The sequence below is a fragment of the Brassica rapa genome, chromosome A06 (assembly GCF_000309985.2).
Source record: "Brassica rapa cultivar Chiifu-401-42 chromosome A06, CAAS_Brap_v3.01, whole genome shotgun sequence".
Classification (NCBI taxonomy): Eukaryota; Viridiplantae; Streptophyta; class Magnoliopsida; order Brassicales; family Brassicaceae; genus Brassica; species Brassica rapa.
Window position 1 is genome coordinate 24463744 of NC_024800.2, and position 21858 is coordinate 24485601.

The 21858-nt window shown below is 34.9% G+C and overlaps 6 protein-coding genes across 8 annotated transcripts; 4 read left to right on the forward strand and 2 right to left on the reverse strand.

Annotated features, from left to right (window-relative positions):
- The first annotated feature begins 624 nt into the window (after positions 1 to 624).
- On the forward strand, positions 625 to 3739 carry LOC103875076 (plant-specific TFIIB-related protein 2). The gene is made up of 4 exons (XM_009153524.3): positions 625 to 725; positions 1360 to 1427; positions 2533 to 3405; positions 3539 to 3739. The coding sequence occupies exons 1-4, from the start codon at positions 625 to 627 to the stop codon at positions 3706 to 3708; spliced, it is 1212 nt and encodes a 403-aa protein (XP_009151772.2). The 3' UTR covers positions 3709 to 3739.
- Positions 3740 to 4179: 440 nt separating this feature from the next.
- Positions 4180 to 7178, reverse strand: LOC103875077 (expansin-A23). The gene is made up of 2 exons (XM_009153525.2): positions 6045 to 7178; positions 4180 to 5482 (listed from the first exon to the last, which is right to left on the reverse strand). The coding sequence occupies exons 1-2, from the start codon at positions 6160 to 6162 to the stop codon at positions 4851 to 4853; spliced, it is 750 nt and encodes a 249-aa protein (XP_009151773.1). The 5' UTR covers positions 6163 to 7178; the 3' UTR covers positions 4180 to 4850.
- A 1995-nt stretch (positions 7179 to 9173) lies between these two features.
- On the forward strand, positions 9174 to 14024 carry LOC108872254 (UDP-glucose 6-dehydrogenase 2). Its single transcript, XM_033273854.1, is given in 4 exon segments — positions 9174 to 12946; positions 12948 to 13080; positions 13082 to 13189; positions 13191 to 14024. Coding segments are annotated over 4 exon segments (456 nt in total). The 5' UTR covers positions 9174 to 12785; the 3' UTR covers positions 13245 to 14024.
- Positions 13951 to 15355, forward strand: LOC103875080 (histidine-containing phosphotransfer protein 2). Its single transcript, XM_009153529.3, has 6 exons — positions 13951 to 14178; positions 14410 to 14540; positions 14617 to 14688; positions 14778 to 14849; positions 14928 to 15000; positions 15074 to 15355. The coding sequence occupies exons 1-6, from the start codon at positions 14113 to 14115 to the stop codon at positions 15128 to 15130; spliced, it is 471 nt and encodes a 156-aa protein (XP_009151777.1). The 5' UTR covers positions 13951 to 14112; the 3' UTR covers positions 15131 to 15355.
- On the forward strand, positions 15344 to 17063 carry LOC103875082. Its single transcript, XM_009153532.3, has 2 exons — positions 15344 to 15584; positions 15725 to 17063. The coding sequence occupies exon 2, from the start codon at positions 15824 to 15826 to the stop codon at positions 16793 to 16795; it is 972 nt and encodes a 323-aa protein (XP_009151780.1). The 5' UTR covers positions 15344 to 15584; positions 15725 to 15823; the 3' UTR covers positions 16796 to 17063.
- On the reverse strand, positions 17034 to 21676 carry LOC103875081 (alpha-glucan phosphorylase 1). Of its 3 annotated transcripts, none has more exons than XM_018659896.2 (15): positions 21392 to 21676; positions 20973 to 21208; positions 20784 to 20885; positions 20443 to 20619; positions 20053 to 20328; positions 19691 to 19962; positions 19498 to 19615; positions 19045 to 19404; positions 18819 to 18971; positions 18610 to 18738; positions 18240 to 18476; positions 18059 to 18135; positions 17684 to 17870; positions 17393 to 17590; positions 17034 to 17308 (listed from the first exon to the last, which is right to left on the reverse strand). In XM_018659896.2, the coding sequence occupies exons 1-15, from the start codon at positions 21630 to 21632 to the stop codon at positions 17192 to 17194; spliced, it is 2880 nt and encodes a 959-aa protein (XP_018515412.1). In that variant the 5' UTR covers positions 21633 to 21676; the 3' UTR covers positions 17034 to 17191. The 3 variants fall into 3 exon arrangements, with proteins under 3 accessions (XP_018515412.1, XP_009151779.1, XP_033129596.1); XM_009153531.3 differs by having other exon boundaries at positions 20973 to 21211; XM_033273705.1 differs by having other exon boundaries at positions 20973 to 21178; positions 21456 to 21662.
- Between the last annotated feature and the right edge of the window lie 182 nt (positions 21677 to 21858).

Genomic DNA, 21858 nt, shown 5'->3' on the forward strand with positions numbered 1-21858 from the left:
CAATGTTCATAAAATTGTGTATTCTCACTAAAATCTTAAAATCATGTTTTAATTCTTTAATGCCCTGAAAAATAAATTAACTGAACTAAAATCAAAACCAAAAATCATAAGATATGAATAAAACACAAAATCATGTGAAATATTAAGAATCAAAAATATACATATGAAAGTAGTTTTGTGTTATTCAACATACGTTTGAAGACACGTCAAGATTTACAAATGCATCAGTGTTGTGTTTAGAAAACGTACAAATGAACCAAAGTCATGTGGATACCTATCGATGTACACATGGACATTATCAGACAAAATGAACACATGTACACTATAATATATATGTACACATAGACATCCTACTAAACATTGGATGGTTAAGAAACCGTTAATTATGACGGGTAGAAGAATTCATTAATGAGTCTTGTTTAGATGGTTAAGAAAACCGTTAACTATGGCCGGTAGAAGAATTCACTAAGGTTATAATCCATGTGAATGTAACATCTTTTTTTTACTCGTGTTCGAGATCGTGACACAATCACTTCACGCTGGAGAGATTTACCATTGTTTTTTTTTTTGAAAGGGATTTACCATTGTTGCTTAAGCTTTCTCTCTCCTATGATAGTTTAGACGATGGCTGAGATTTATAGAAGAGCTCGATTTAAGCGGAAGAAACGCAGAGGTGAAGATTATGAAGAAGATGGCGACGGAGCTTCGACGGTGGATTCAAAACGGTAAGTACCAGAAACTAAAAGTGACTTGAAAATCTCCAGATCTATCTTTGAAATAGCACTTTGCATTTCTTTAGTGGAAATTAAAACCAAATGGTTCACGGCCAGAGAAAACAAGAATAAAACTATGAAAAAGATAAAACTTTGATTTGGAACGTTGTTGGTCTGATTCTTATTAATTCCTAAGAAGTCAAGCTATGTGGTAACTGTTGACATTTTTTACCACATATGACATTTTTGTCTGTTTTTTTTTGCAGAAGCAGAGAGAGAGAGAGAGAGAGAGAGAGAGAGAGAGAGAGAGAGAGAGAGAGAGAGAGAGAGAGAGAGAGAGAGAGAGAGAAAAAGTGGTTGTGACCATAGTTTCCTTATGGCTAATAAAAGAAAATAACAATATTTAGTTAACTTATTTAGTTAGGAGTTTTAGTTAGTGTATAGATATAAATTGGGTTTGGTTAGAAAAAACTGCTCTAGTAGCAAGAACTGTCTAATAGTGTTATAAAAATCTTAAATCTGTCCTTGAGTGTAATTGTTTCGTTTTAATAATGGTAAGCAATGACATGAAAATTTGACATTTCAATTAGTCTCACTTTCTTATGCTATAAGCTCAACTTTCCGAAGCGATTTCTTTGATCTCCAGTAGTCTAAGTTCCAAGACAACTAGTGATCAGAAGTTCCAACGCAGAAGCTTGAGAGTGACTTCCAAAGGTAAGAGGACGAAGCTGTAATGGTCGAGTGTTAATTTGTTCTTTTGAAAAGATTATGTTTCTTGAGTAAACATTTTCTCAAATTGTCTATGCAGCTTGGAGAGGACTTAGACATCATGTTAGAAATCCAAGAACTTCAAAATCTTCTCCGTGATAAACCGTCTCGCCAAGTTTCATAGTCGCCCACCATTACAAGGTCAGCCCCTCAGAGATACGTATTGAAATACAAATGCCGAGCCACTAAACTGTCTTCTTCTGTAATAATCAGTTTATTTGGGGAAGTAAATATAGGTTTGATGTGTATATTCCATCGAGATTCTTAGAGGAATCAGAAAGATAACCTTAGCACCTAAGTTATTCAGTGTATAAATCTTCGTCACAGGCTCACAAAGTCACATGAAATAGATTGTCTTTTTAAGTTTTTTTTGTCAACGGATTATCTTTAAGTTATCTCTATGTTTATGTAGTAAATATGTTGATATGCCTTGGATAAAAATGTGGTATAACTCGTTGCAACAGATAGCTGAATAATTTTTTCTCTACATGTTGTAGTTTTGTTAATTTTTATTGGACCCACATCCGCAAATCTACTATTTTTAGCGCTTCGAACTGGATACTCTCTCTGATGCCTGTATAACTATTAAATTCAAAATTTAAAACTTCATAAAAAAAAACTTTTGTAGACGTAGATAATTAATGAACTATGTTAAATCTCAATATCGTCTATTTTCGTTTACTCATTTATTCATCTTTTTTATTCATTTATTTTTGTTGTTCATTTATAGTAAAATATTTTGCTATAGTATAAAATCATATGAGATATTTAATATAGATTTGTATAGATTCATAGTAAATAAACAGATTTGTTTGCAAATAAATACCAATAAACAATTATTATATATGTATTGTTTGGAATAGTGGCAATTAAAAATAGAGAAAACCAAAAAAATGTACAAGAAAAAGGAAAATTATCTTCTCCTAGTTGTAAACCTGTAAAAGCAAAGAAATTCACATTTACTACTTTCTCGTCTCAGTGCTCTATTAAAAAAAAAACAAAGTCATCCCCAAAGTTACATCCAACAACAACAACAAAAGAATCATATAAGAAAAAGAAGAAAGAAGCCCTAAAAGTCTGAGAATGGAGACTTGCTTGGAGTGCAAGAAACCTACTGAAACGGTGATTGACAAATGTACCGGCGACACAATTTGCACAGAGTGTAGCCTCGTCATCTCCCATCACTACATCGACGACAGCCAGGAATGGAGAACATTCGCCAACGACGACAACAGTGACCGAGACCCTAACCGCGTCGGTGGTCCGACCAATACTCTTCTCAAATCCGGAGGTCTCGGCACCATCATCGATAAAGGCAGAGAAAACACTTCCTCTGTCTCCAAGACCAACTTATACGAACTGTGCCGGGCACAGAATCTCGTCAGGAACACAGAAGACGAACTGATCGAGAAAGCGTGCAGAGAAATCAAAAGGATATCAGAAGGTCTAGGTCTAATAAGCGGTGTCAAATTTAGGGCTTGCGAGATCGTGTCTAAATTCGATGGTGACAACAGCAAGAGATTGCGCAGAGAGAAACACTTGAATGCTCTCTGCGCGGCGGCTGTTTCAACGGCTTGTCGTGAGCTGAAACTCTCGAGGACGCTGAAAGAGATCTCTCTGGTGGCTGGTGGTGTGGATTTGAGGGATATAAACAAAGCGAGTAGGATAATAAGGCGTCTTATTGGTTCGGATCAAGACGAGTTGGCTGCCGCATCTGCTGCTCCTCAGGTGATTATCAACACTGGAGAACTTGTTAGCCGGTTCTGTTCCAAACTTGACATAAGTGTAAGAGAGACAAACGCTATTCGAGAAGCCGTTGAAAAAGCTGAGAATTTCGATATCCGGAGAAACCCTAAGTCGGTTCTTGCTGCTGTTATATTCATGATTTGTCAGCTATCTCAGACCAGAAAGAGACCTATTCGAGGTGATCAAAATAATTCTTTACTTCAAATAAATTAATTAGGTGACTTCCACTGCAAGGTAAGACATTCGATTTTGTGTGTCTTTAGTTGTTAAATCTAACTTAACTCGTTGTGTTGTTTTTTTTTTTTTTGAAGAAATTGCGGTGGCTGCTGAAGTAGCGGAGAGTACCATCAAGAACGCCGCTAATGATATGTACCCTTACGCCTCGAAGATTATACCATCTTGGTATGCTTCTGAAGAAGACATCAACAAGAGGTTAGGAGGTACCATAGGTTCTTGGGATGCTGCAAAACTAACCGCTTAGGCAAAACCTCTACTTGCGGAAGAAGTCTCTGGGATTTATGTCGAAGAAGAATGTTTAACTATGTTCTAAAATGTACTATCTAACTGAAAGTAAAATAAAATCTATGTTGGAATAAATGGTTTACTACAAAAAAAAAAATGTTGTAAAGTCCGTTCCCACCAGTGAACTCCCACGCTCTAGAATTTGGCAGATTATCCGGATCTGAAGTTCCAAACCGGATCCGATCAGGCATAAGTATTCGAACGGTACATAATTTCTTATATCCGAAGAATCAGAGCTGAACCAAACCGAATCCGAATCTGAAAATTACGGGTATCCGAAAATATCCTAAGTATAAATATATATCTACAAATATTAGTTATATTAATACTTATAATAATTCATATATTAAAAATTATAATAATTTTTTAAAAATATATTAGTTATTCTTAGATAATTCAGTTATTTTGGTTATTTTTGGTTTTTTTTTTCCTGGATATTCTTGGACATGTTTGGATATAAAAACCAGATCCAAACCAAATATTTGGGTTAAAATCGATTATTTTTCTATACGTTTGGATTATAACAAGTCAATCCGAATCGGAACCGAATTTTTGTTGGTTCATTCGGATATACCAAAAAATATCTGGATCCGACAAATGCCAAACCAAATCTGATCTGAAATTTAGAATTACCCGATCAGTACCAATTTTTCTATATTTGAATTATTTGATATCCAAAAAATCAGATCCGAACCCGATCTGATATCCAAATGTCCATGCCTACTCTAAAATAGAAAACGTTTCTTAAAACAAACCCTGTTTTTGTAATGCCACGACAGTCAGTGGACCTTCACTCATGCTCACTCGGCTTGTGGGATTCAACATCCGACCAAATATCAGTTTTCCAAAAAACAAAAATTGATTCATTATACAATCAACACAAAATCTTTTTCTGTAATTTGGTTTCATATAATAAATCAACTTTTGATAATTTATTTTTTTCTTCCACTATTACATTTTAAACATTTTAAAGTTTTCGACTGAAAAAATATAAATCACAGTTTTTAATATATACTACCACACCGGAATGTTATAGTTTTTATTTAATGATGAAATAGTATCTTCCAACTAAAAACTCTAGAAACTAAAATCATCTGAAGTCTAATGAAAGTTTAATGTTGCTCGACTTGCTTCAAAAGTTTGACCGAACCCCCAATTCTCTGACGCCACATCAACGAACGTCATGCGCATACCATCACTGGTTTGGACCAAAAACGAGAGTCTTTGTCCCACCAAACGCACACCAGTATTCCAGTTTTGTCCCCAGTTCCTCTGCATAGGGATCCATGGACTATTATTCCCTCTAATAGCCAGACTAGTTACATCTCCTGCACCTCCAACGTTATACACCAAAACCATGATGAAATAAGGATTCCCCTTGATCTCAAACCTCACACCACCTCTCTTCTGACACTTCACTCGCCGGAACTTCACAGGAACTATTCCTCCGCTGTACTCGGCTATGGAAACGAACATTTTCATCGATAGATCGAAGTGCTTGTTTGGAGGGTTGCACCAACGTGTATTAAGCGGTGGGGAGTAATTGGGTGGGCAGAAATTAGTTGCTGTGACTGTGATGGAACCGGCGTTTGGTTTGCACCATTTTGAGTTTGCACATACGAGCTCGAAACAAGCGCCGCATGTCTTGCCGTTGTTGAAGAGCGCCGTGCTTAGCGCGGCCGTCTCTAACCCATAACCTTCTTGGAATAGATCTCCGTAACCACATGCTCCTTCTGTCACATCAAAAAATGAAATACATTATATAGTTTTCATTAAAAACCCAATGATTATGAATGCAAATGATTACATATTTTTGTCAACATGTATTAAAAATAGATAACCATCTAATTTTCCATGGAAACTTTCATATATAACTATATCTACACAAATTTTATGCTTCTTACTATTTCTCTATCGAATCAAAGTTATAAACTAATTAAGACACAAATGTTTAAAAAGAAAAATTAAGACACAAATTGAAAATTTCGAAATATATACACACATTCATATTTTAAAATCAAATTAAACGAGACAAATGTAGTTTACCTTTGTTTGTTTTTTGTCACAACAAATGTAGTTTAACTAAAATAAGAGAAATAACTGAATGTTTTTTGTAGTTTATCATAAATCTTATGTAATCAGGGGATGAATATAAACGTGTTTTAGGAGAAGAAGAATATGCTTGGACATGTCACATGCGACTTCGCATAAACATTTTACCAGTATTAATTTAACACCTATTTAATTTGAACACAAAAAGATATAAACTCATTGGAAATTATACAAAATACTAACGCATGGTTTCCCCGCCGTTAATGTCGCCGTAAAACGTAGCGTGAGCGTCGTCCCACTCAGCGTCAGCCACCGACACAAGAATTGCGAGTAACACCACAAAGGCCAATGCTAGATTCATGTTTTTTGTTTGTTTGTTTGTTATCTCCGACTTAATTTACAATCTACTGAAAAAGAAGGATGAGTCTTTATAAACGAATATGAAACGCTGGTCTCGAAAATTTAAGGGAACTATGAGAATCCGCGCGCGATATATTGCCTTAATAGCCTTGGGATTGATTCCATTATCTTAGTGTCCAAATTAGGACGTTTGTCATCAGATCTGCAAAGTCAAGGTATTTAGATATTTACATCCATCCTTACTGAGTTCGAGATATTGGTGTCAACTCTAGATATTGCTAGATAAGATACCAGAAAAAAAGATATTGGTAGATGTGAAAGTTGTTGACTTAAGATTGATCAGTTACAAGTTAACTCTAATCTCACCTAATTATGGAGATTATGATTGATAGAGTATTTAAAAGTAATCTAAATATATATTACCTAATAAGTCTATGAAACTATTTACAATAGAAAAACTCTATAAATTAATATTTTATAAATTAATAAACAAGATAAATCAATAAATTTCTCTAATCACAAGTTAAGCTGGAGTAAAATATGACAAAATTAAATAAGATAATAATATTTTAAAAATTCTTAGATAAATAAATGGTCCCAATAAAATCATAAATTAATAATTATCATATATATAAATTTTATATAAACATACACAAAAGTTTTTGTTTTTATCTTTCTTTAAAATAAATTTCATCTCTAACTTTATCTATCTTATTAAAACTCAAGTACAAAATTGGAGTGTTTGGAGACTTGAATAAGACTATTAAAAAATTTAGAGTGTTTGGAGACATGGATTGCAGACTTTTTTAAAAAAAATATTTTTGTTTGAAAACAAGGATAGTAGTATTAAGAAAAAAAGTAATGGACTTATATTTTTTAAAAAAATTGAAAGTTATCTAGGCCACTTTTAAAATATACCAAAATAGGTCAATCTAATTGCCTAAAATTTTTTATTCTAAACTAACCATAAAACAAAATTTAAACTTTATATACATATTTCAAATCAAAATAATAATTCAAATTTGATTTATATTAAAAATTGATTCAAAAATTTACATATATTCAAAAATGGATTTTTACTAAACTATTTTTCAATAACCATTATAAAAAAATACTGTCAATATATATAAGAAAAATATAATACAAAGCCCAATTTGAAATACCAACTCAAATTATGGTTTTTATATTTCATATTAAGTTTTAAAAATATAATATACTAGGATAAGACCTGCGCCTTGCGCAGGGTAAATTTGTATGAAAATTATTTAAGAAATATCGTATGGAAAATAAAATTTATATTATTGATCGAATTAATATTTGACCCTTAAACAATTTTTTTAAAATTTTTTTGTTAACTACATAGTTTGTTTACTAATGTACTGGTCTCATTTTTAAAAATATTTTAAGTCAAAAAATTATTTATCACATAAAAGCCTAACGTTTAAGCCGAAGAATCTCATGCCTAATATTTGGTTACAATGAAACTATGTCAGCTCCGTTTTATATCATGATTTAGCAATTTAAAAGTTAATTATGGTTATGAGAAATTTACGTTCACTTGTCAATACTATATATCTTCAATATTTTTCTCATTTTTGTGTCATTTTAGTTATTTGCATTCAAGTTACGTGACAACTCATCATGACACTTTTTTAATTAGTACAAACTAAATGTTCTAAACTTTTTAAATGTTTCTTAATTAATATATAGGGGATGTTAAACCATTAATCATTAATTTTTAACATAATAATTTTAACAGTTTTAGTAATTTGTCATTTTTTAAAATTCAAAATATAACATATACGAAAAAATCTATATTTTAATTTCATAGCTAATTTGATTGTTTAATTTATTTTAATAATATAAAATTAAACAAAAACAATGGATGTGATATAAATTGCTATCAAATCTTTATTATTAGAATCATTAATTGTCATATATATATTAGTCATATTTGGTAATTCCGTAGCTTTTATTTAAGGAAATAAAATAAAATAGTAATTGTACACTTTAATTAATTGTATGATTAGTTTAATGAAAAGTATAATGTATACTTAATTGGACCAACATATTTTCTAAGGATTCTGAATTTCATTCTGGTGATGACACGTGACTACACTTAAAGGTTGTAATGTTTCTCAATTAATATATAAGGGATGTAATTATTTATATGATGGTATGTATAAAATACTATTAATTATATGATTACTTATATGATGGTACATATAAAATATGATTAATTATATGAAAATAAAATACAATATATAATAATGACTAGAGCTCGGCTTTTGGGTACCCATACGGGTTTGGTTCTGATCGGTTTGTATTTCGGGTTTTCAGGGTCAAAGATTTCAGCCTTATTAGAATGTTTCTAAATTTTGGTTTGAGTTCGATTTGGATCTTTGCGGGTTTGGTTTGGGTTTGGATAACTAATTTAAATTATTTTAAAGTCTTAAATTATTATATATTTTAAATTTCTCAAAATGTATAAATAAAATAATATATTACGTATAAATTTGAATAACATATGTCATAATACTTAAGCTTAACATATCAATTGGCTTGATTTAAAATTTTGGATACGGAATCAATAATTATTTTAAGTATTTTTGGTGATTTGGTATACTTTAACTATTTCAAATATTTACTTTTGACTATCTATATATATTTTCAAGTATTTAAACCAATTTAAAAGTATCATTTTTGATGTTTTATATACGTTAAATCTAAAAATAATTAATATATATAAGTATATAAATCTATTTTTAGATAAATTCGGATACCCAAATACTTCGGTTCGGATCAGATTCGGTTCTCTAAATAACAAAATTTTGAATAATTAGAATATTTAATCAATTTATGTTCGGGTTTGATACTATATTTTTGGATCGGTATCGGTTAGGTTCCTCGGATTCATTTTTCCAAATCCTAATAATTACATGAAAAACAAATATCAACATATTTTTCAAAATATACGCCCGCGCGCCTGCGCGGGTCAAAATCTAGTTTATAATTGTATCCAACTACATTTGTATTCTACAATATGTAATCATCATACATAAAGTACATCAATAATCTAATAAAAATGATTAAAATATATATATGTCTATAAACTTTAACCAATATCTAATATCATAAATGAAATATTATTTTCAGTTTTCTACACTAAAAATATTTTTAAAAATATAAATCCAAACAAATTACCTTTAAATTAATAACCCTATAAATTAATATATTCTTAAGGTTCCAACATTATTAGTTTATAGAGTTTTTACCTTAGGTCAAAAGATGTAAAGTTGCAGTATAACTTATAAGGTTTAAAAATTGAATTCTTTTTGTTTTTATTTTCTACAACTAATAAAAATAAATATCTCATTTTTATTATTTGAAGAGCACTTTTAATAATTAACATTACCTTGATGTGTGATTAACATAAATGACATTGTTGATGTGTCAGCTTCATAACTATTCTCAACCGACTTATTAAAATAGACATAACTTACTAGAGTATTTACAATGAAATGTTATTGAACATATTTGTTACATCATTCATTGTTACATGTAAACAAATAAATATAAATCGGTTAATTTTGGCAGACCAAACGAAATTTAAATAAAAACCGGACTGTTATGTTATTTGTTTGGCTGTTATATATCGTTTATATACTCTTTAAATATGATTAAAAGTATCATTAAGTTATATATGACTCTTATATGATTCATAACTTCAAATATATATGGCGTTAAATACCGACATAATATATGTGTTATATATATCCAATTCTATATATCTAAATTAACCATATAATATGCCAAACGTATTATATATGAAAGTGAAGTCCGACTAGTGACTACGTCATTTACAGGTTCACATGTAGATAATACCAAGTCTAAATATATGCATTATTAATTTGACCAGTAAAACTGGTCCGGTTAATATAGTTGATACTCAATGTGAGGGAACCGGACTGTTTATTGTAAATTAATTCGATTTGTTTCGAATATATTCTCTTACACGACTCAATCTATTTCAGGGACCAGACAGGAACTGTGGATTTTAGTCAGGTTGGCGCGAGCGTGCATCAACTGAAGGGTAGTAGCTCAAGGTATGTCTTGTTTTGAGCTTTTGTCCCAATCTTTAGTTAGCAGAGAGTAAAATTATTGCGTGTGGTGGATAGATGAAGAGCTCTGTCTTTGTGTATAATATGCAGTGTTGGTGCCAAGAGGGTGAAAGGCTTGTGTCTTCAAGGAGTACTGCGAGGCTAATAACTACGAAGGGTGATGCTTTTTAATTATGGTCTTCTTTCTGAAACTCATATTATATTAATAATTATATAGTTCTATATAAATAATATAATAACTTTTAGAAAATTCTATATAAATATATAGTTCCAGTAAAATTATAAATTAATAATTATATATATGTGTCATATATAAGTACAAACAAATATTATATTATTTATTTTATATTGAGAAAAAGATTATCTTTAATTTTTTGCATTTTAATATGTTTTGATAATATTTAGTAAAAATATATCTCTAACATTACGAGAAATATATTTATTACAAGAGCTGTTTTCCTGGTTAATTCGTCGTAATGAAGAAGTTACAAAGAATTAACTAGAAATAGCGTTTCGTTATAACACACTCGTCGTAATAAAGGATTCGTCGTAATTTCCTCGTAAAGAGCAAGAGCAGAGAAAAATTATTTGTCATAATGTAACTGTTAGACTTCATCGTAAAAGACTCATAAAGCTTCCTTGTAAATTACTCTTAAAATACTTGCACATTTTACGACGAATTTACAAATACTTCCATGTAGTGTCAGTAATCTTTAGAGGAATTTATTAATATTTCCTTGTAAACATCATGTAAAGTTTACAAAGATTTTATAAGTACTTCCTTGTAAACTTTTTGTAAATATTACGAGGAATTTATATCCCGTATTATATAATAACAATATATTAATATAATATATAATATTACAAAGAGGTTGTCCTTGGTCTTGTTTAGCACAACCATTAGTGAATCTGTCTATGTGATCGTTGGTTCAATGTTTAGAATGGGAATGAAATGGAAAGGAAAATGTTGACATGAAAGAAAGAAGCATGATGCACCTAGTAATATTTGATGCGTGCCATGTGCAATGTTCATCACATTATCATGATAAAATAGTTTTATATCGTACATAAAAGTTAACATAAACATACATGGCACATGCCATATGGGTCACTCAAAGGGTGACAGACTAATTGAATGTAAATATACACCAAAAATATAAAAAAAATGCATTAACACCAACCCAAAAAAAATTTGGTAGATTAACATGGGAAATGGCAGAAACACTGGGTCCATGGGAATTTATAATCGCAAGTACCACGTATTGCTTTCTCTATTTCGACACAAGTCTTCTGGCATATAGCATCCCTTTTACAAAATCTCCTCCCTGCCTTAGGCTTCCTCTTGCATGACTTCTGCCCTTTCACCATAGTTGGTTCTTCTTTATATATATCAGGGTTGATTATTAAACAATCTAAAATTTAATAAATAACTTAATTTGCTACGTATATGATAATGTCAATACTTACCAAAAGCAGAAAAGATAATAAGAACAATGAATAGGAGAGTGATGATGGAAGCAAACTTAGCCATGCTATATTTTACTTTTTACTTTTTCTTTATTTTAATTTTAAAGGATGTATGTGTATTATATGAGGAATTGAGCCTAAGATGAATTTATAATGACATGATGGCTAGTTTAGTCTTTTACTTTTTATCCTACAATAAAGTTTAACCACAAGAATTGAAACACATATCTATGATTTAGGTAATAAGAGGCAATTCTTAAACTTTAAGTGGGTAATAATAGACGAGAAAAGGCTAACCAAGAGATAAAATCTTGTTTGTGATTGGACACTACTTCCTAAACAATCATCAATCCGCGGCTGTTGAGACTCATATGGCACCTCCATCCTTAAGATAGACTAGAGCTTGATCTGCACATTCGTGCGGTGTTAGTTTTTATTTTATTTTTTATAAATTGTTTAATGATACTTTTAAATATATAATTTTAGGTTCCTACTCACCAGAACCGAACCCACCCATACCTAAACACCTCGACTTTAACTCCTTCTGAAAATTTATATTTTTTTCTCTAATGCATGAGAAAGCAAATGAAATTTATTCTTGTGGTTTTTTTGGGTCTGATTATGACTTTGTAATCTATATTATAAAATTATATGCAGAAAAATGGTGAAGATATATGTTGCATAGGAGCCGGTTATGTCAGTGGACCAACCATGGCAGTCGTTGCTCTTAAATGTCCCGACATTGAAGTAGCTGTCGTTGACATCTCTGTACCACGTATCAACGCTTGGAACAGCGACCAGCTTCCAATCTACGAGCCTGGTCTCGACGAAGTCGTCAAGCAGTGCCGTGGCAAGAACCTTTTCTTCAGCACCGATGTTGATAAACACGTCAGAGCTTTCGAAGCTTGCGGCAGACGCTTTCTTGGCTCAGAGGATTTCATCTGTTAATGCAATGTCAGCTCTGTGTGAAGCCATTGGCGCTGATGTCACGCAAGTGGCTTACGCGGTTGGTACTGACCCTCGTGTACATTTGTGAATGCAATGGACTGCGTACTGGAAGCGAGTCATCAAGATCAATGACTACCAGAAGAACCGGTTTGTGTCTTCAATGTTCAGTTCAACCGTGTCGAACAAGAAGATTGAGGTTCTAGGTTTTGCATTCAAGAAAGACACTGGTGACACTAGGGAGACTCCAGCCATTGTCGATGAACAAGTTTGAATGGGACCATACGCTTCATTTGCAGCCAATGAGCCCAACGACGGTGAAACAAGAGAGTGTGAGTTGGGACGCATATGAAGCATCCAAGGACGCGCATGGTATATGTAATCTCGACAGAGAGGGATGAGTTCAAGAACTTGGAGAAACCGGCTTTTGTGTTTGCTGGAAGCAACATTATGGATTTTGAGAAGCTTAGGGAGATTGGTTTCATTGTGTACTCCATTCATTGGTAAGCCACTAGATGCATGGCTCAAGGACATGCCGGCCGTTGCCTAAATGATGATTCTTTTTGAACCTTTACACATATTTCTTCCTCCATCATCATCAGTTTGTCATATTTTGGTTTTCACTTGTGATCATTGTCAAGCCTTTGAGACTTGTTACCACTGCTTTTCTTACAATGTGTGTTTTTGTTATGTAAGCTCTCTTTATTGTTTGATTATTTGGTGTAATTTATTTTTCGGTCGATTCCATAGATGTTGGTTGCTTTATTGGATAAAAAAATTAAAAATAAATTCAATCTGTTGATTAGGTGATTTTGTGAAGCTGGTTTATAATATTAGGCCAGTTAAGGTGTTGTAAAATGCGTGTGTTTTTAGGTAAACACTAATTGAGTTTTTGTCTGTTAAGAGAGTTGACAGCTTGGAGATTCTCTGAGTATCGGATTTGACAACTAACTCTTGCACGTTTTGAAAGCTACACGTAAGAGATTATATGCTTTCATGTCTTTGATTTCATTCCCAATCATTGGTCCTCAACCTTGTCTTTTTTTGACAACCATTTCTTTTTGTTAATCAATTTATAAAAAATGAACTTAAATATATGTTTCCATTTGAAAACGTTAAAAAACTTAGACAAAGAACTTTCATGTAAATGGTTTAATCAAATTGTGATTTTAAAATGGAGGAGATACAGCTTTTGTAATTAAATATTTGGATATTATTTATTTTTAATATATAAATGTCCAAATATTGCTGTCTTTTTTTTTTCTTTTAATTGGTGAAAAGACAAAAGAGGATTGTCTTGGGATTGGGCTATTTGCAGAAAATTCAAAGTCAAAATCAGTCCAAAAAAAAAAAACCAACGACGAACTTCATTCCTCTTCTCTCGATCTCTGCTTCTTTGCTTCACTCCTCTCTAAACGATGGACGCTCTCGTTGCTCAGCTACAGATGCAGTATCGTAATTACACTGTTTCTCTCTACCAACAGGTTTGTTTCATCACTTACCCACAATCCCATTTCATTCGAGCAGAATTGGATATATATATATATATATATAGATCATTCAATGATACCTGAATCTATCGAAAGCCTGAATCTTTAGTGATTCTGTGTGTTGTTAGGGATTCGAATTCTCAAAGTAGTTTTCATTTCAAGGCTTGTTATTGAGAAAAGTTTGGAACTTTGCTTTTGTTTTGTGTGTTTTTGGGTTGTGTGAAGGGCTTTCTGGATGATCAGTTTACTGAGTTGAAGAAGCTGCAAGATGATGCAAGTCCTGATTTTGTGGCCGAGGTTCTCTCTCTCTTCTTTGAAGATTGTGTCAAGCTTATCGGCAACATGGCCAGAGCTTTGTGAGTTTCTCTTTTTATTTATTTTTTCATCATTTAACTCTGCCTGTCTTCTCTTACACGACTCAATCTATTTCAGGGACCAGACAGGAACTGTGGATTTTAGTCAGGTTGGTGCGAGCGTGCATCAATTGAAGGGTAGTAGCTCCAGGTATGTTTTGTTTTGAGCTTTTAACCAAATTCTTCTTGCGTGTGGTGGATAGATAGATGAAGAGCTCTGTCTTTGTGTATAATATGCAGTGTTGGTGCCAAGAGGGTGAAAGGCTTGTGTGTTACCTTCAAGGAGTACTGCGAGGCTAATAACTACGAAGGGTGAGGCTTTTTAATTATGGTTGAAACTCATTGGTTGAGATTGGTGAAATAATAATAAGTCTCTGATGTTAATTACAGGTGTGTGAGATGTCTGCAGCAGGTGGATATCGAGTACAAGGCGTTACAGACCAAGCTTCAAGACATGTTCAATGTGAGTAATAATTGTGAATAGTGAATCACTTGGTTGATTGAAACTTTCATGACATTGGTGTTTGTTGCTGCAGCTGGAGAAACAAATCATTCAAGCTGGTGGTAAAGTTCCTCAAGTGGATATTAACTAAAAGACTAGTCCCAGAAGAACAAGATGATGATGACTCAGATTTGCATTCTTCAATTTCTCCTTTCATTTATTTTGTTTGCTCAGAAGAAACTCAATAGAATGTGTGGAAAAAAAAAGAGAGATGATTCTTGTTGATAATAATCATTTAACATTTCTGGACCAAGTCATGTGCATGATATCTGGTTTGCTCCTGGTTCCTTTTTAAAACCGGTTCGGTTTTGTGTGAGATGTTGTAAAGAGACTACGAAGCTAACTGTAGGCGCGAGTGTAGGAGATTACTACCCTCTGAGAAAAAGCCTCACTACCTTCCACAACAAGTAACTTTCTCCTCCATCTCTGTGAGTACGCTTGATCGTCAACGAGACTGATCCAAGCTCTGCGAAAGACCAAATCTTTTGTTCAGGGTTCTAAGCTCAGAGACTCAGTAAAATAAAAAGACGACAACTTTTTCTCTGGTAAGCTGTCCAAGTCAGCTCTTTTTAGGGTTCTTCCATTTTCTCGAGAAAAGTTGAACCAAAAAGCAAAAACCTTTCTCGACTTTTCCGAGTAAATTTTCATGGGTTTGATTAGTTTCGGGTTACTTGTGATGAAACAGGTTCACAAAGCAGAGAAAGTTTCATCCTTTAGTGTCTTTTCTGGCAGCGAAACCCTAAAAAAGACCTAAGCTTTTGCAGTGTACGAGGAAGAAGCCGACATGTCTCAGAGCCTTCTTCACGTTTGCAAAATCTGCGGAAAATGGTTCGCAACTGCGAAAGGAGTGTACGGTCACCAGAGGGTTCACTCTGAGTTGAAACGGAAGCCTAGGGTTAGGGTTTGCTCTGTTTCGACCTCCATCGAATCTAAAGCCCTTGATCCTTTGTTGTCGCTCAAAGAATCTTCTTCTTATTCTTTTATGAGTGAGGTTGAGAAACAAGAGATGGATGAAGCTGCGATGAGCTTGGTTATGCTTTCTGAAGGAGTTTGTGTTGATCAGCCGAAACAAGAGTTCTTCAGTGAAGTGTCTGCTACTTGCAGTGATGTTGTTGTTGCTCAGGCGTTGCCTTCTCCTCTGAGGAGTAAGTCGCTGGGGAAACGAGAGTGTAACTTCAGCTATAGAATCAAAATTTGCGGCAAGAGTTTTGAGCGTTCTCTAGGTGGTCATTCACTGCCTGTGTTGGCTGACTCAGGAGCTAAGAAGGTTGTTCCAGAACCATCATGCTTTGAGGTCTCTCAGGAGGAGTTGGTTGAACGTGGAGATGCTGATGTGGAAGAACATTCTGTTGAGGCGAAGCAAGGTTTCAGTAAAGTGTCTTCTCACTCAGGTTTCGAAAAGTCTAGTAGTTACAGTGATGTTGTTGCTCAAGAAGCGTTGCTTATTCCATTGGGAAGTAGGTTGCAGGAAGCACCAGAGAGTAACTCTAGCTATAGATGCAAAGTATGCGGCAAGAGTTTTGGGTGTTTTCAATCTCTAGGAGGCCACCAAAATCTTCACATAGGGGGTAAAAGGAAGAGATCAGAAGCTGAGAAGATTGTTCCACAACCATCAAGCTTCGAGGTCTCTCAGGAGGAACATTCTGTGGAGTTGAAAGAAGGTTTCGAAAAGTTGAGTACTTGCAGTGATGTTCTTGCTCAACCATCATCTTGCAGAAAGGATTACAGAGTAACTCCAGCTATGAGAATGTTGTAGTTTCACCCTATGACTCATCAGAAGCTAAGAAGATTGTTCCAGAACCATCAAAGCTTTGAGGTCTCTCCGGAGAAATTGTTTGAACATAGAGGTTTGTCTACATAGAATCTTCAGTTTAGTTGAACAGAAAGGATGTGTTGGAAACATTTGTTGCTCTTTTTTTCCCACTTCGTTAAAGGTGTGTGCAGATATATTGTTGACATTTTGTACTGTATGAGTCTTACAGACATGATATAGAAGAAGAGAGTAACCAGCTTGATTGTCTGAATCTTATTTCGTACATTCATTGTATCGCATATTACTCACTACACATGATTTCCTTATTTAACCTGGATACACTGGAAACTTGGGGAAGTAGAAGAGACATTCAAAAAAGTTCTTAAATGGTCAAAAGGCTCATGGAAGTTCAACTTGCTTAATATTCCAAATGTCTTTGGCATATTCGTGGATGGTCCGGTCACTGCTAAACTTGAACGAGCCTGCCGTGTTCAAGATTGACATTCTCGTCCATCTCTGCAATCATTAAATGGTAATTTCAAGGTCGGATATAGACATGTAAAGCTTTGATGATGGAAGAAAAAGCGTATCACTACTTACTTTCTGGTCTCGGTATGCCTCGTCAACCTTTTCTTGGCATTCAACGTAACTAGGAAAGTCTTTGCCAACGAGGAAGTAATCAGCTCTTCCAAAGCCTTCGTTTCCTTCCAAAGAGCCAATCAGTTCATCATAGTTTGAGCCAAAGACACCGCTTCTAACGTATTGCTTGACTTCTTCAAAAATAGGATCCGGAACAAACTGGAATCAAAAGATGAAACAGTTCACAATGAAGCTCTGTGTGACACTGAGAAGAAGTAAGCATAGCAAGGTTTACTCTTTCAAAGCATATACCTTTCCCTCTGCTCTCTCTTTCCTAAGGTTCACAATCTCATCAGCTTTGGCACCAAAGAGGAAGAAGTTTTCTTCGCCAACTTCTTCTCTAATCTCGACATTGGCACCATCCAAGGTTCCAATCAAAATGCAACCGTTCATAGAAAACTTCATGTTGCTTGTCCCACTCGCTTCCATCCCAGCGGTACTGCGGAGACAAGACAACCCTTAGTCTTCAGAAAGTGGCAGAGTGTCATTGATTGATTATAACTAATCCTTATTGTTCCTCATGTCAAGATTTGTTGCTAAGGTTCTTCATGATAAAAGATATCGACTAGTCTATTTATCTCAATTTCAGTGTTTCAGCCTCATGTGAGTTAGCCAAATAAGCTGTACCTGATGTGCTGAGAAAGCTCACTTGCTGGAATGAGCAACTCAGCAACACTGACATTGTAATCAGGAACAAAGATAACCTACATGGTAGTCAACAATTCTGATTAGCAGTTTGAAAGATAGGAAGGTTGTCTGTTCAGAATATGACAGCATGTAAAAGTACATATAATAACAGGTCAATTACCTTGAGCAGGTCACCTATTTCTGGATCATTGTTAATAGTAGAACCAACATCTGTGATGAATTTCACAATCCTCTTGGCTTGCAAATATGTGGCAAATGCTTTTCCCCCAAATATGCAAACTCTTGGAACAAAGGCCTTCTCCCTTTCACTTGCACTCATCTCCTTCATCTTTTTGTAGCGGTAAACAATTCCCAAGATGTTAAGCAGTTGTCGCTTGTACTCGTGGATACGTTTGATCTGCAGTAGTTTTCAATACAAAAAAAACAATAAAATTTTCCTATTTGACTAGATGATAAAGAAAGCTTCTAATATTTGCCATTCAAAAGATTCATTGGGAACCTAACGGTAAACAAGATCCTCTTGAACTGACCTGAATGTCGAACATTGCATCCGGGTTGACAGTATATCCGGTTCTTTCCTTGATTAGTGATACAACCTTTAACTTGTTCTTCTTCTTTGCTGCCCTCCACTCGGATTGAAGAGCTTCATCATCTGCAAACTGGAGAAAGACCGCACACCTGTGTCTTACTATAAAGATAACAGCATGGCAAACAACATTGAATCTCATTAAGCGCATACCTTTCTTAGTTCCGCAAGCTTTTCAGTATTTAAGACCCAGTCTTCTGTGCCTATCCAGTTAGTTATAATATCACTTAGGTATGGGTTGCAAAAACGAATCCATCGCCTTGGTGTTACTCCGTTGGTCTTATTCTGGAATTTGTCTGGCCACAACTGCAACAAATATACAATGTTCAACAATGAGGCACATTATAAAGCATTATGCTTCACTGGTTAGAATGTTTACCTTAACGAATTCATTAAAGACATCCTTCTTCACTATTTCACTGTGTATCTCTGCAACTCCATTAACAGCATGACCTCCCACAACAGCTAGGTTGGCCATACGGACCATCTTTGGTAGTTTAACTGTCGGTTCTGGGATAACCTCTACTTCCTCTTCTTGTTCTTTTTTCACCACAGTTTGAGCATCTTCTTTAGACTCTTCAGTGTTTTTTGCAGTAACTGTTTTTTTCTTTGGCTTCACAATCACATCTGCAAAGGCAGAAGGCAACTCGACGTTTTCTAAGATCCTCATTGCCTTCAGTTTCTCCTTGAGTAAGTCAGGATCCTCGGTGCCATACTCAGAAACAATTGTGCTAACTAGCTGCAATACATGAAAGTGCAAAATTAGACCAGATACGATTGAAACAAAAAAAAAAACAAATAGAAGAGATATTTGATGTTGTTCAAGGATCACCTCCTCATCAATCATTTCAATAATCTCCACATGACGAGGTAGCAATTTCCCCATAAGGTCTAAACTCCACTTCTCCAGTGCCTCAGGCAAGACTGTATGGTTTGTGTATGCCACAGTCCTAGAAACATTATTAAACTATTCAGAAACACATTGCAGGTTTAAAAACGTTAAACTATCTTTATTTAAGATGTACCTCTGTGTGATCTTCCAAGCGTCCTCCCAGCTTAGTCCTTTCAAATCCATTAGAATCCTCATTAGCTCAGGAATGCATAAGGTAGGGTGAGTGTCATTCATCTGCACTGCAACCTTCTCTGGAAATTCCTCCCAGTTAACCCTTCCTCCAGACCTTGTCTCAAAGCGTGCTATGATGTCTTGGAGCGAGGCTGAGCACAGAGTGTACTGTTGCTTCAGACGAAGAGCCTTTCCTTCATTTGACTCGTCTCCGGGATAAAGCACGTAGCAAATCTAATTCCATTACGTGGGAACAGAAGAAAATTTTCAGCGTTTTTAGCATTGATGTTTGCAGGCTAAGAGAAGAGTACGAAAGAGACGGACCTTTTCAGCGTTAAATAGAGCTTGTGCTGCCTCAGTATGCTTCCCAGAGTTATAAGAAGACAAATCAAAATCTGCTGAAGGGGCTTTTGTTGACCAGAGACGTAGATTGATAGTAGTCTTAGTTTTGTAGCCAGGTATTGGAACATCATAAGCAACGGCCACAATGTCTTCTCCACCAATCCATTGTTTCTTACCATCTGATCCAGAAACCACTTTTCCATAGAACTTGACAGGATAGGAGACATCATTTCTGACTATTTCCCAAGGATTGCTTAGCTGAAACAAAGAGGTAAGTCCACTGTTCAGCATTGCTTTGAGGGAGTACAAATTAGGATATAGTGTTCAATAGCAAAACGCTGTCTGTGAGAAAGAATAAAAGAAGAAGAAGACCTCAAGCCAATCTTCTGCAGCTTCCTCCTGTCCATCTTTTGTGATTCTTTGTTTGAACAAGCCGTACTTGTATCTAAGTCCATAACCCCATGCCGGATAATTCAAAGTTGCCATGGAATCCAAAAAGCAAGAGGCAAGTCTCCCGAGCCCCCCATTGCCAAGTGCAGGATCTGGCTCCTACAGATTGCAAGTGGAGAGTTTAGCATCTCAGCACATATAAAGAAAGATAAAATCTCTGAGACCAAGCAACAAAATTGCAAAGACTACAAGCTGTTAAAATTTGTAGTAACCCACATTTTGACAAGATCAATCTCCAATAATTAACATGTTTCACAACTCACCTGACTAGCTACGCTTTCCAAATCAAAGCCTAGACTCTTCAAAGCGTCAGCATAAGCGCCAGTAAGCCCAAGGTTCCCCACTGCATTCGATAGGGCTCTACCCTACACAATGGGAGAAGATAGTTAAGATAACAAAGATTGCTGACAGTCAAAAGAAAACACAAGTAGAGAGTCAACTCAAAAGAAAACCTGTAAGAACTCCATTGACAAATAGTAAGCCTGTTTAGGATTCACCCTGTTGTAATACTCATAAGTGGCGTTCCAGTTAATGATAAGAGCGTCCCTAACACTTTGCGCAGTAGCAAAGAAAGCCTTAGGCAACTCAAACTTCTCCGGAGAAAACAAAGGCGTGAACTCGGAGTGGTACTTGATGCTCGATGCCACAGAAGCAGCGTCTGGACCAAACGGACTCAAAGAGCTAAAGCCTTCTGCATTCAATCACACAAAGTCATTCATCAACACTTAAAATGATTTAACTTCACATCCCCAACACATTCACTATAAACTCTAAAGTTACAAACTTTAATTCCAACATTCACTATGAACTCTTAAAGTTATAAACTTTTATTCCATCATTCATTATAAACTCTAAAGTTATAAACTTGGACCTTGTTCGGAATCGATAACTACGTCGGCGACCTTCTCCTTAGGCTCGCTAGAGACAGCTTTCACCGAGGGAAAGAGTGTTTTCTTCGGTGATAGTCGCCAGGTTCTGCTCCTCGCCGGGAACATCCTCGTTCTTCTCCATCTTCCATTGTCGCAGCGACGACCAACGAGGCTAGACAAGGCATTGTGATGCATCAAACTCTCAGCTCCGCTCGATACGCCGGAGATTCGCATCGTATCCATCTTTGATCTATCTCTGGAGAGAGTACACTGGAGTTGGCTGAATCTTATCAGTCTCAGTGATCACTTATTATGAGTGATCTGAGATTGACCACGACACGTGGTGAATGTATCTACGTGTCATTGTTTGATTGGATGTTTGGAACTGTACTTACCCGTGACAGGTCACGTTTTTTCAGTGCGTTCTGGTGGAGCAATGTGTGCTGTTGTTTATTTAGTGTTTAAATCA

What these genes read in the sequence shown, in the direction of transcription:
- LOC103875076 (XM_009153524.3), top strand. Translation starts at nt 625, where the DNA reads ATGGCTGAGATTTATAGAAGAGCTCGATTTAAGCGGAAGAAACGCAGA. An exon ending in TCGACGGTGGATTCAAAACG is followed by an intron (nt 726 to 1,359) that starts GTAAGTACCAGA and finishes TTTGATCTCCAG; the next exon opens with TAGTCTAAGTTCCAAGACAA. An exon ending in CTTGAGAGTGACTTCCAAAG is followed by an intron (nt 1,428 to 2,532) that starts GTAAGAGGACGA and finishes GAATCATATAAG; the next exon opens with AAAAAGAAGAAAGAAGCCCT.
- LOC103875077 (XM_009153525.2), bottom strand. Translation starts at nt 6,162, where the DNA reads ATGAATCTAGCATTGGCCTTTGTGGTGTTACTCGCAATTCTTGTGTCG. An exon ending in TAACGGCGGGGAAACCATGC is followed by an intron (nt 5,483 to 6,044) that starts GTTAGTATTTTG and finishes TTGATGTGACAG; the next exon opens with AAGGAGCATGTGGTTACGGA.
- LOC103875080 (XM_009153529.3), top strand. Translation starts at nt 14,113, where the DNA reads ATGGACGCTCTCGTTGCTCAGCTACAGATGCAGTATCGTAATTACACT. An exon ending in GGCAACATGGCCAGAGCTTT is followed by an intron (nt 14,541 to 14,616) that starts GTGAGTTTCTCT and finishes AATCTATTTCAG; the next exon opens with GGACCAGACAGGAACTGTGG. An exon ending in AGCTTCAAGACATGTTCAAT is followed by an intron (nt 15,001 to 15,073) that starts GTGAGTAATAAT and finishes TTGTTGCTGCAG; the next exon opens with CTGGAGAAACAAATCATTCA.
- LOC103875082 (XM_009153532.3), top strand. Translation starts at nt 15,824, where the DNA reads ATGTCTCAGAGCCTTCTTCACGTTTGCAAAATCTGCGGAAAATGGTTC.
- LOC103875081 (XM_009153531.3), bottom strand. Translation starts at nt 21,632, where the DNA reads ATGGATACGATGCGAATCTCCGGCGTATCGAGCGGAGCTGAGAGTTTG. An exon ending in TTGAAATGATTGATGAGGAG is followed by an intron (nt 19,405 to 19,497) that starts GTGATCCTTGAA and finishes CATGTATTGCAG; the next exon opens with CTAGTTAGCACAATTGTTTC. An exon ending in ATGCAATGTTCGACATTCAG is followed by an intron (nt 18,477 to 18,609) that starts GTCAGTTCAAGA and finishes AAACTACTGCAG; the next exon opens with ATCAAACGTATCCACGAGTA.